Source organism: Mytilus californianus, unplaced genomic scaffold (assembly GCF_021869535.1).
Source record: "Mytilus californianus isolate M0D057914Y unplaced genomic scaffold, xbMytCali1.0.p SCAF_9, whole genome shotgun sequence".
Lineage (NCBI taxonomy): Eukaryota > Metazoa > Mollusca > Bivalvia > Mytilida > Mytilidae > Mytilus > Mytilus californianus.
The window spans coordinates 39,122,123-39,135,243 of NW_026262745.1; the positions used below are offsets into that span (position 1 = coordinate 39,122,123).

General features: G+C 31.5%; 1 protein-coding gene across 2 annotated transcripts; it reads right to left on the reverse strand.

Moving 5' to 3' along the window:
• Positions 1-76: 76 nt before the first annotated feature.
• Positions 77-8,697, reverse strand: LOC127714607 (uncharacterized). Of its 2 annotated transcripts, XM_052220673.1 has the most exons (3): positions 8,622-8,697; positions 6,629-7,592; positions 77-2,655 (listed from the first exon to the last, which is right to left on the reverse strand). In XM_052220673.1, exons 1-3 carry the CDS (start codon positions 8,628-8,630, stop codon positions 848-850), a joined length of 2,781 nt encoding a protein of 926 aa, XP_052076633.1. In that variant the 5' UTR covers positions 8,631-8,697; the 3' UTR covers positions 77-847. The 2 variants fall into 2 exon arrangements, with proteins under 2 accessions (XP_052076633.1, XP_052076634.1); XM_052220674.1 differs by lacking the exon at positions 77-2,655 and having other exon boundaries at positions 6,481-7,592.
• Between the last annotated feature and the right edge of the window lie 4,424 nt (positions 8,698-13,121).

Consider the following 13,121-nt stretch of genomic DNA (forward strand, 5'->3'; position numbering starts at 1 on the left):
ATTATACATCATTATGTCTAGCCGTGAGTGAAAATGTTTGGTACATAAGCATCATTTACTAGTCATCAAAACGAAATACCTTAGAATCAATATTTTTATTATATAAATTCACAATTAGTGTTAAGCAATCCAGTATTTATTATATGTCATAGAATTTTTCCCTTAACACTGCTACATTCACATTGTATGCAATTGTATGCAGTTGTTTCATATTCCGACCGTGGTATATACATACATGTTTTAAACAGGTAGTTTCAAATGTAATTCATTGAAATTTTTGTTATGCCAATATTGGAAAAATAACATTGAATATATTCATCGACAAATATTGGCCGTTGTTTACAGATAGTTTAACAAAATGGAATGAAAATCATCATTTTGAGAGCCTGACTATGCGTTTGTATATGAACTTCATATGAATATACAATTTTATATGATGGTGTTACATCAAAGTCAGTTTGCAACTTTGACATCCATGTACAAATATATCAAAAAGGAGGGGAACGGTCGAGATAACTTCACTTAAACAAACCAAATTCATATTCGTCCTATTATACTTGCACCATTCATTATCTATATAACAAATAGTACTGCTTGCAAGTCTCAATTTCTGAAATAAGATTTTTAAACCACAAAATTTAATTGAATTTTAAAATCAAAGTCAAAATCAATAGCTCTTATATTTTTTTCTCTGTTTTCATCATAGTAAATAAGAAATTCTGACTCATAATATATTGAAAATATAAACACATAAAGGATTCAAATCTTTATATTCAGTGTTTTGCTTTAAAAATCAGACCAATTATTGTGGAGTTTTTGTTCTTCTTAGGGGTCAGTGGATTTTAGTTTAATCTGTTTGTTTGAGAAGTATGTACTTTTCTAGTGGACCACTGAAAAGAATTTTGATAACATACCGAAGATCTATAGTAAAATAAAGCAAGAGACAATGCAAATAAAGGGCGATAAATGTGATAAATAAACAAATATGTACATGAAAAAAACATACACATATAACTGGTACTAAACAAATCACATGGAGCGCAACCATAGAAAATAATACGGAAGAGTGAAAAATTGATAACCATGAACTAATCAATACCTTATCATGTGTTTTTATTATGTCTCTTTCAACAGCAGTAATATAGGTAGAAGCCATATTTCTACAGATAAGTAAGTTGATTTTCTGTGGTCTATACCATGATAAACTTGTGTATATATAAATAGCAAAACAGTGATATTTTGAGAATTGAAAAACTGGTATACGAATTACTCCTTGAATACCAATGCTGGCGATTGCCAACAGATACAGGAATACAATGCAATGATTTATTATTCTCACATATTGACATGTAAAAAGACTAATTGGTAATCCCCCAGTAAAAAGGTATTCGCCAACTGTTCTTAATGAACAAATTATTATTATCAAAATGATAAGACAGCAAACAATATACGGACAAGATGTTAAGGGTAGGATTAATACAACAGCAACAGGGAATCTGAAAAGGGTGTTCCTAGTGCCAAGTTGTATCAAGTGAACTACACGCTTAGGGACATGTTTAATGGAAATTTCATGGAAAGTGAGAACTCGTTTATTTATATCTCCTTCTAATGTAATGCAAATTAGCCATACGTACTGCATAATGAATGATGACATTAGCACTGAGTCATCTTTTAGAGCTTCGAAGGCCAGAACTATTAGTGATATGATAAAAAGAACATTACGTAATAATGAAGGTATGTTTAGCCATTCGTATGGTTGCTTTATATACTGTAAAAATAATTTTAATCCATTCATATCCTTTTTCGGTAGCAACGGTAATCCAAAGCTTAGTATAAGAAGTACAGTAAAAACGAAATACATCGGCAAAAACAACTCTCCTATCGTATTGAATGACATCAAACACATTGATATCAGTGGATGAAGACTTACCCATTTTTCTCTACTGGACCTTTGCATTTCATTGAATTTTGTTGCAATTAAATGTTTTATAGCATTTGCATATGACATAAACTTTTCGAACGACGTTTCTGTGTTGCCTATCGGAAAATCGTAAAGAAAGAAGGATTTCCCAATTTGTATCTCCCCTTGAAACTCCTCATTCAGTGAGTAAAATTCAATAATTTTTAATAAGGCATTTCGTCGTTTTTTAACATCTGTCAGTCTTCCGTAATTTTCATATTCTGCCAAAAGACCCTCATTAATTGACGAGACTATAATTTTCCTCTCACGAAAATATCTCAAAGCAGCTAACAAGTTCACAAAAAATGCCATACAACTTTCATCTAATGAATAGTAAAATGTTATTTTGTAAATCACATTCATGTAGTCTAACAGTTCTTCCGTCGAAATATCTATATCACAAATGTACCTCAAGTTTTCTACATGGCGTTCCTCAGTTATTGTTCTCACAAGAGGTTTGCTTTTTGTACCATCTATTACCATTTCTGCAGTGTGGTAAAAATCGTATTTGTGTATGTTAGATTCAATGAATGAAGTCCACGGACTAAATACCACCGACGTGTGTGAGCATATATCAGAACCACGGAGCTGATAGAGAGAATATCTTCTTTTTAATTTAACATCTAAATTAATGTCCACATGTCTCCCAGACACAGTGTACAGGAAATCATCGAACATATCATCCATCGATGAACCTGAAAAATTGTGTACAATGTAGCGTATCATTAATTATATTTAATGTAGCGTATTTTTATACATGTTTGCAAGATAAAAGTTATTTATCATTTATGAAATCGAACTGCAAAGCTACTTAAGTAGATATGTGACGCTGTTTTATAAATAATCAATTTGTCAGTTAGTCAATAAATCTCATGATAGATTTATGGTTAAATACATAGTTTCTTCTCATGCTACAACTGTTTTATATAATTTTGTAACCCCTATTGTCTTCCTTTAGGCTCTGCAAACCAATGCATCTCAATATTTTTCTTTTCAAAAAGTGAAAATTTACATTTGCATACATACTATAATTCAATAAAGTTCTAATTTGATTTTCATACAGTTAGTCATTAATTAATTCCTATTTGGTCAATAATATCCGTAGCAGATGACATGTGTCGTTATCAGAATCTATTAGTCGTTTCAGCGGTGATATATTCTTTTTTCATCTACAAAAGGATAATTAACTTGCTAAAAGCATGGCACACTTTAGAAGCGTAATTCATTATTATGAAAATAACAAGACCTATCATAGTAGAGTCACCGGTAGTCGGAGGGAGTTGAAAATAGGTAGAAAATCTAACAAATCCCTATAATGATACGTGTACACAACACAAAATATCGAGACCAGTCCCCTTTGTATAATAGTGCTGAACACAATAACCCCTTTTAATTCTGAGGTTATCTACTTTGTCAAGTTTATGTACAAGTACAAAACTCATGGACGGTAAGTCATATGACTCAATATTCCCCCAACGGGAGAATGATTATCAAACAATTATAAAAGATAAGACAAAGTAGATTGCCCTTGCTGATTGTGTTGTTTATTAATATACAAAGAGAGTTTATACATGTACTTACGCTTACGAAATTTTAAAACAAAGAGGGAAGGACCTCAAGTTATTTTGTAAAACACGTCCTTTACACAGCAAACAAAGCCACATTTGGTCGTTGTGTTTCATATTGCTATACAAAAGACGATAACTTGGTGTCCTTGTTTTCAGAACTTACTGGCAAAGGTGGCATTAAAACGTTAATCAATATAATACAAAGGGAGCGCCCTGATTATGACATATATTGTAAAAGGAATTTCTTACTATATACTGATTTCATACTTTGTTTTCAACTATTTCCCTTCCTCCTGGCCTTGTCCTGATTCCTAAACGATAAGTAAAGTAAGGCTAATAGGTTTCAACTATCTTTATATTCTTAATTCGAAGTTTACCATTTTCGTAATCATTTATTCCAACGTCCCAGATCGTTCTTTGGTTGATGATCAATTGAATATTTCGCTGATAGGAAATGAAGTTTTAATTTTTGGTTGACTGTGCACATCCTATTTAATGGGTAATCAAGTGGCTTATATTATCACTTCTTTAAATATTGTTATATGGAACTCCTTAATGTTTGACTCGTATTCGAAGAGAGGACTCTACTGATTATTGGGTCAAAGTATAGCATTTTTAGTCAAGTTTGATAATGCAAAACAAATAAAATAGATGAAAGTATCATATTATAATGTAATCGTTTACTTCTAATACTGCATGCAATTATAACAGCAGGATAAAGGGGTTTTAAGTACAATTGGTTTGAAATACTTCTATGAAAACAAATTTTGCATGTATGACCAACCTCAAATCAAAATTGTACTGGAAGTTAAGACATCTGGTATTTTTGGTATATATAAGAAGCTTGTGGAGAACATTCAGGTAAAATAATCAACACAACTGACTGTTATGCAGCAAAGATAAACACCTTCAAATTTAAGTAAAAAGGCAAATTCAAACTGACCTCATTCCTATTAAAAACATTTTTAACTTGATAAAACAAACAAACACTTGAGTTTCACTTGACATGGTCCACTAAGTTACACAGTTTAAGTTAAACAAAATGAGGATGTTAAATTTGATGTATGCCTTTTTGTTCTTCTTTGTTACATTTGTTTGTTTTTATAGTGATTAAGATGATAACACAATGTTGACTGCTGTACCCCTATTTTTGACATTTTTACCTATTGTGTCAGTTTGTTTTGTTCACGCATCGTTGTCAATATAATGGAATTTGATGCGACTGTCATACAAGTGAGAGGTTTAGCTAGATATAAAACCAGGTTTAATCCACCATTTTCTACATAAGAAAATGCCTGTACCAAGTCAGGAATATGACAGTTGTTATCCATTCGTTTGATGTGTTTGAGCTTTTGATTTTGCCATTTGATTAGGGACTTTCCTTTTTGAATTTTCCTCGGAGTTCAGTATTTTTGTGATTTTACTTTTAACATATTGTTTTCAAATATTTATATATTTTCTTTCTATTATCCGTATCCATCAATACAGTTCACTTATATTATTACATCTGGGGAGGTTTGCAAACATCTTTCCAAACTTTTTTTATTTTGGCGATTTTTGGAAGACAAAAAAATTGCTCAGCAAAATTCCGATCGGTTTTTTGAAACATAAAACATTTGTAAAATGCATTTGAATTTTATAAATCAAGGTTCCATGTCTTAAATTTTTCCAGGTGCACAGGTAGGTATGTATTCAAAGAAAATGTTGTGGAGTAAAGTAAACACGGACAGCTTAGTCTAAAGGTAAAGACAACCTTAATGCGGAGAGAGAGAAAGCCCACATATATTTACAAAAATCGAGACAGCCTTTAAAATCATTTGAAAATATCTTAATCTTTAATCTTTTTTACTAAACATTTTCCTTTTTTTTTTTATCTTAAACATACATCACTTTTTAAATAAGTATATCTTCACAAAGACAAAACTTTGTATCTAAGATATTCAAATGGCGTGCTCGGAAAACTTGAAACAAGCTAGGTAGATTTCAGGGGAATTTGTACCACGCTAAGGACTATGTTGAAAACTCTTCAAATTTTTAAATTGGAAGATCTTTATATTTTGTATGTACAGGACTCTGTATAAAAATCTTATATCACCATTCCGATACAAAAACTAAACCGCTGACATTTTTTTGAAAAATCTGTTCTGCAGTGTAATGAATATCAACCCAGGGAAACTTAACTGTGTTTTTGTGTCAGATTTTGAACCTGCTAACTATCAGAACAAAAATGTCGATATTTCAGTATAAAGATTACAGAACATACCAAGGGGCAATAAAACCAACTATTTAAAGAAAACCAGACAACAACTTGGCCCAAAAATAGGGAAACAGAAAGACAATTATCGAAAAATGACCACATACAACCACCTTAAGTTTAAAAACACAAACCCGCCAAAAAATGGGTTAAATCAGACGCTGGGAAAGGGTGAGCACTTTCTATTCACCTACAGGCATTTGTCATGTTATTTATATTGAGTAAAACTAAGTTAATAAATTGAATTGGGTTATTTAATAATTGAAGAAAGGAAGAAAAGGTTTAAATTTGCCTGCGCACAAAACCTTTACAAAGTTACTAGGCTTATTATTTAGTACACAAACAGCGCGTTTCGTCTTCACAAGACTAGTATGTGTTTCACAAAAAAAGTGAACTGGTAATATGGAAACGTGTACATTGGTCACTTTTTTTCTTTTTTTTTTCATAGGAAGACATTTATCCGACTGTAAATCATACCTCTGACTTTTAATTAGATAATCATCAAGTAATTAGGATTTAACTGTACCTGTAAAAAATAATTTATAGCTTTGCATCGATCAGATTGACAGTCAAATCTTAATCACGCAATTCAATGGTTTAGGAAGAGTTGTGTCTACAAAATGTGGACGACCGGACGAACGAAAATTCCGGCATTCTACTATATATCCGGCTACCCTGAGCAGGTTAAATATAGTTAAATCAGTACAAGATATCATTTATTTTACAAAAAACATCAGTTGCAACAGAATGTATCATTATTTCTTATATACTTAGTTCTAATTGTAAATATTTAAATTTTGTTCTCTTAATAGTTCTAAGATGAATGAAATTATACGGCTTGCAAACCTGATATATTGTCGCTTTTGTGTGCAACCTCTGTATGCCGTATTAATGCTTCCAGTGACATTGGTGGTAAACATTCACATCCGCTTTCACCGCAAATAGTACCTCCTTTCCAGTCTGTTAAATCATGCATCTCAAGTTCATTGTGTTTTTTGTAAAAATACGATTCCTTACTTTGCTGTATTAATCTTGCATTACTATTTGTACCAGATCCGGTAAGTTTGTCTGCTAATGTAGGATCTACATTTCTCAGGGGAACTCCGACTAGGACAAGAAACCAAGTCGCAAAATCCTGACAGTTCCAGCAGTAAACCCAATATCTACCAAAGTTAAGAATAATGTCAACTGCACACTGCATCACCTGTCTTAAAGTTGTGCTTTTCTTGTATGCTCCAAAATACTGAACATGATCCAGAAAATTTTCAAAATTGTTTTCCCGAATGTGTTCAAATTTTAATTTTATTGTCCCTTTAGTTGAATGATTTGTATACTGATGCTGACAATAAGACTGAAAATTTCTAAATGCATGACCACAACACTCGTAATGAACATTTTCTCCTTCTGGACCAACGTGTTCAAAAAAATTATGGTTGGCCAGTTTTGAAAAAAAGGGGGTTTGAAAGTTACATTCTTCATTCGGACATTTGAAATTTTTATTAACAGAACATATGTCTTCGTCAACTACAAGTTCAAGTTTAAAAGCGCATTTCTTTCTATCTTCCAGTTTTAAAATCACTGCATGGTGTCCGCCACCTAAATTATTGGCCGCTGCTTGTACAGGTTTTGATATTTTTGTGTCAATTACCGGAAATTTCTTTATTCCAAAAGTTACTGTAATGATGTCATCTAAATGCATTCCTAGGGCCTGCAGCTCTCTGGTGGTATTTTTCCAAAATTTAGCGATATTATCATGACACGCTCTAGGCGCACTGGCAAGGCTGTTCTCCGTTTCCGTCTTTTGCGTTATCTAGAAATATTTTTTACAAATATATTTTCATGTTGTGGTTTTTTACAATTTCAATTACATGTATTTTGTTCATAATGTCCGTATTAAAATCAATTGTTAAACTTTAATTTACTTAAACATGTGTTCTGGTTACTGAATGGGATGTGCAATTAGAATTAAAATGAAATCCTAGTGGATGTCGGATTGTGTTGTTCAAAAAGTGAAACTTCATACAGGCTACATTGTCTCTAAATCATTTTAGCAGTTCCTAAACAATTAGCATCGTGACACAGAATTGCATTTGAAGAATATTTCAAGAATCGATCATTGCATTTTGAATGGGACTGCGTTTTTATTCATTAACATACATAATTTTTATCCTAAAATTTGATACACATATGTGTGACTGTCCAAATAAAATTTATGTAAACGGGTATTTTTTTTGGAAAAATAAATGTTTTAACACAGGCTGTAGATAATACATACAAAGTTTTAGTTTCTTTATCTGTTTTGAATATATTTTTACTAGGGAGTAACCAAGACCTCTTTTGCGTAGCGAAATAGCTCAGAGACTTAATGCATGATGTTTTAATGTTTACTCAACGCATTCGGTCTCCTTTTATTCACATATATATTTTATTGGTATGGTATAATATATATATTTACATATCAAATTTCAGGTTTAAAATTCAAAATACACATAACTACTGTTAAAATCGATCAACCGAAACTACTGAATAATTTTGATTATAGGGCATTAAATATTTTGAATTAGGTTATTTTTAACCAAATATTCAAATGTTAATACTTTGACATTGTATCATTAGATACTATGGTAACAACAATTTCAAATACCACAACAGGATTGTCATAATTATCGATGTACATATTATTAACAATTTGTCCAGTGTATATATACAATATTATATGAACATGCTTAAATTACAATTATGTATATTAATGATCGATATTCTAAAATGTTCGAAGTATCAACATATTTAGTCTCATATGTCTTATTATTCAAGTTAAAATACGTTCATTGTTATTTACCTGATCCATGGTTTATTTTCCAATGAAAATATAGATACAAATGACTGTGTTCTATAAATAAATCGTTGGATACATGCACACACACGTTTGACAGTGACGTCAATATTTTGCTGTTCCTCTGCTATTACTCGAGAGGGAAACTATAGTTTTCCTCTTTTATCGTTATTTTGTTTCTTTTGATTATGTTTCTGTTGATTGGTTTTTTTTTATTATAAATCTATATGGTAAATATATCATATTTTGAAATCTGATGATCAATACTTGTTTGGTTTATTTTTTTATGACAATACTGTTTTTTTACTGTATTACAATAAGTTCTGACGTTTACCCTTTTACACTGAGCGATAGTGAAATTTCTTTTTCGTTTGAGTTGTCACATCATTTCTACAATTTCTAAAACAAGAATTATGTGGCCTTAGTACTGGTAGGTGTCTTTCTGTTCTCATTTGTAAACTTGTGTTCTTTACTGGTCTCTGTGACTTGACGGGGGTCATTATGAAGAATTTAAAGGTTGCTTACTATTCTGTAATGTTTACATTTTGATTCTGAATTAACTGATCAATTCATTAAGATTCTATTTCAACACATTCAACAAAACATCGTTAGTCTATGGAAAATCGTATGGTCAACACCCGGTTGATTCAAACCAGTAAAGTGTGTACTGCTTGCTTCTCCTGCAAGGACGATGCATTATTAATAAGAGAAAATATTTTTTTATCAGAAGTCGGAATTATGTGTTTGTGTGGTATACAATACTTTCTTAGTGTTTCCTTGGGAGCTTGTAATTTTTTGTAAAAATTCATGGTTTATCTAAATGTTAACTTCTATAATACTTATCAGCATGAATATGAAATCGCCAATAAAACAATCATCTGATAGAAAAACAAAGGATATTGGTTATCCATCCAGAACACAAAACCAGTACATGTTCAGCAAAAAACACACAATAAGCAAATCATCTGGTTTATATTGTACCGACATTACAACTTTGTGTAATGACGAACAGAAGATTGTTCAAAGATGCATTTTTCCCCGAATTGTTCAAATTCCAATGCGATTGCCTGTGTAGTTGGATGATTTGTATATTGATGCTGTCAATAGGACTTAAAAAATTTAAATGCATTTTCACTGCACTCGTTAAAACGTCTTCTCCTTTTGTTTTGGACCAACATGTTTGAAAAAAAATGACTGTAGGTAATTTTTGAAAAATAAAGTTTGTTTTAAAGTTGCATTCTTCATTCCGACATTGAAAATTGCCATTTATTTAACATATGTCTAGGTTAATTTCAAATTCAAGTCTGAAAACGCGTTTGTCATTTTAGTGTTATATTTAATATTGCCATAAAAGTGCGAGGTTTGGCTAGCCACAAAACCAGGTTCAACCCACCATTTTTTTCTTAAAATGTCCTGTACCAAGTCAGGAAAATGGCAGTTGTTATCTTATAGTTCGTTTCTGTGTGTGTTGCATTGTCGTTTGTTTTTTGTTCACTTCAGTGTTTCTGTTGTTTCGTTGTTTTCCTCTTATAGTTGATGTGTTTTCCTCGGTTTTAGTTTTTAACCCGGATTTGTTTTTGTCTCAATCGATTTATGACTTTCGAACAGCGGTATACTGCTGTTGTCTTTATTTACCTTTACCTTCAAGAATTTAAAATCACTGCATGGTGGCCTGCTCGGTACTGGCATGATTCATAACATATACTTATTAAAAGTTCCCCGTTCATAAATAAGGAAATCATCCAACAAAACTAAAGTTTAAACTCCCTCAAGCTATAAACTTGACCTGAAATGAATTTGGCTTTTATTGTAAGGTCTTTTTTTTTGTCATACAGCTCTTAATGTCTTAATGTTAAGCGTATTTGCGCATATCTGTATTTCAAATATTTAGATTTGGGCGTTCCTGATGAAGAAAAATCCAGAAATGCACTTTAGTAGTTATAATTTCTTTCTTTGAAAGACGACAGTTATTCATTAGTTAAATGATTTTCTGTAAATAAAATGCAGAATAAGCCTTATTCTCAGGCCATTCCAGTTGGTATAAAAACTCTTGACAAAAGATTGTCTTGAGTTTGAATGTGGTGAGAAAGTTAAGATGTTATGTTTATCTTCTCTTTGGACTTCATACTTAAATTTAATTTATATAAAACAAATATCTGTAAAAAGACTGCTAATAATTTAAATGTACTGCAGTGGGAAAGACCACGCTCCTATCGTATCAACGAGATATTATGCTGCATCTACTGAAGCATATAAAAAAACACCTTTTATTTGTATTTTGGACCATTGTTCTCTTTTCGTCATTTTTTACAATTGTGTTGTTGGTTTCTCTTCCACTTTTTTAAATTTTGATTGTTCCTTTGGTATCTTTCACCTTTGTTTTTTTAATATCTCCTTGTGAATTTTGCAATTTAAACTTAAAAGGTGAATTAACATGATAAGAATCACAGAGCAACAGAAATAAGGACAAAGTCGCCGTACCTAAAAAAAGTTATCCGAAAAAAACATTCAAAGTAGGGCTATAGAAATGGTTGATTGTGTTCAAAAAGGTTTATGAGGAAAGGTTAAAGACTTTATGATTTGTTACCGTTGACTCTAGTCGGAATACATATGATACGATACATGTTTATAAGACAGTTCATTGTAAGATGATATTAAATGGCATAATATGCCTGTACTACCAACACATCAAACAAGATGTCGCCTATTTAAGCAAACAAAGAAGAGATGTAATACAACACAAAGTCATAATACTTTTTCACAGCGAGAAGTAGACAAATGAAACAGTTTGTCTCCCATTACTTCAACTGCAATGTTTATCTATACTATCAAAAGTCGTCTGAATGGATATAATTTATAATTGGAACCAAAAGAATTGTATTATTACATAATTTAAGGAAGTTATTTAAGAAATTTGGCTAAATAATATGAATAATGAATGTTCTAAGTTTATTTTGAATAAGTCTCTTTACTATGTGTCGTCCGAATGAATTCAGAAAAAAAGTTTTGTTTGTTGGTTTTTTTCACATTTTTATATTGCGCACCCGCAAAGTTTTATACGTCGGTTAGCTACATCGCTAGACTACTGCTTTAATTATCACACGGAAAATTATGAATTAATTAACGCGACAGAAAGAGTCATTGGCACAGATCATCGCACAGATTCTGTTATTCAGGTAACTTTGCGATTTACAACTTACAGTTCCCCTATTGTTGATCAAATATACTTGACATATTACTGACATTAACTGGAAATTGATCAAATAAAGAAACGAAAGATGACCCACTATGACATTGAATTTAAAAAATGAGGCCATGGTCTGCTAGATTGCATATGAATGTTCTATGTATAGTTGTGTTGACATGGATTATCGTTGATATGGTCTTTATTATAAATTAACTGTTTATACAACTTTGACTTTTTCAAACTACTAAGGATTTTCTATCTTAGGAAAAGATTACCTTAACTGTATTTAGTAGGGATGTCAACGAGTACTCGAGTACTCGAGTATCGCTCGGTAGTACCGAGTATCGATTACCAAAATGATACTCGACTAATCGCTTTCTTGTTAGAATGTTGTTGCTTTCTCAAGTTTATAAACAAAACAAAAAGTTTTTTTGAGAGCGCCTCCCGGGAAATTATCATACATTAATCAAAATTAATAAAAATTAAAATACGATTTGAATGTTTGCGTTAAACTGTCATTTAAAATTTAAAATTCCTCCAAATAGATGTACATGTAGGATATATGAATAAAAGTTATATCCAAGGCCTACACTTTTAGCTAATCTCATTCACTCTCCCATCTCTGTACCGTCAGAGCATATATTTTCATCAACAGGATTGTTAGTTACCTAACCAATTTGATATATCGCTACGTCCCAGAAAAAGTTTACAAAATAATATTTTTAAATAAGAACAAATTCGTTGCACCCTGTGCCGACCCTCAGAAAATGATTAATGGTATCAGTAAGTTCTAATCATCACCCCTTTGTTGATCATTAAATGTGTTTTTTTACGGTTCCCAAATACTGTTATTTGGGTAATAATTTTTCTTTAGATATTAATTAATTACTTGATTAGCTTATTCCCAGTTTACATGATTAGTACATGTATTAAATGAGCTATTGATTATGCTATAAAATTTCTTGGACTATTATCTAGTCCTCGGTAATAATGTTGAGGGTTTTACGATCATAAGACAACGACCCACAATACATGTAGTACTACATAATAGGGTAACCGTATAATTTTGTGTTTCCATTTTGTAAATGTTTTACCGAGCGAGTACTCGAGTATCGCTCGGTAAATCAAACGAGTAATCGATTAGTAAGTCTTCACCGAGTTGACATCTCTAGTATTTAGCAAAACCTATCGGAATTTTGGGTCCATTATGCTCTTCAACTTTGTATTTTATTTGGCCTTTTTAACTTGTTTGATTCGAGCGTTACTGGTGAGTCTTTTGTAGACGGAATGAGCGTTTGGCGTACAAATTTTTAATCCTG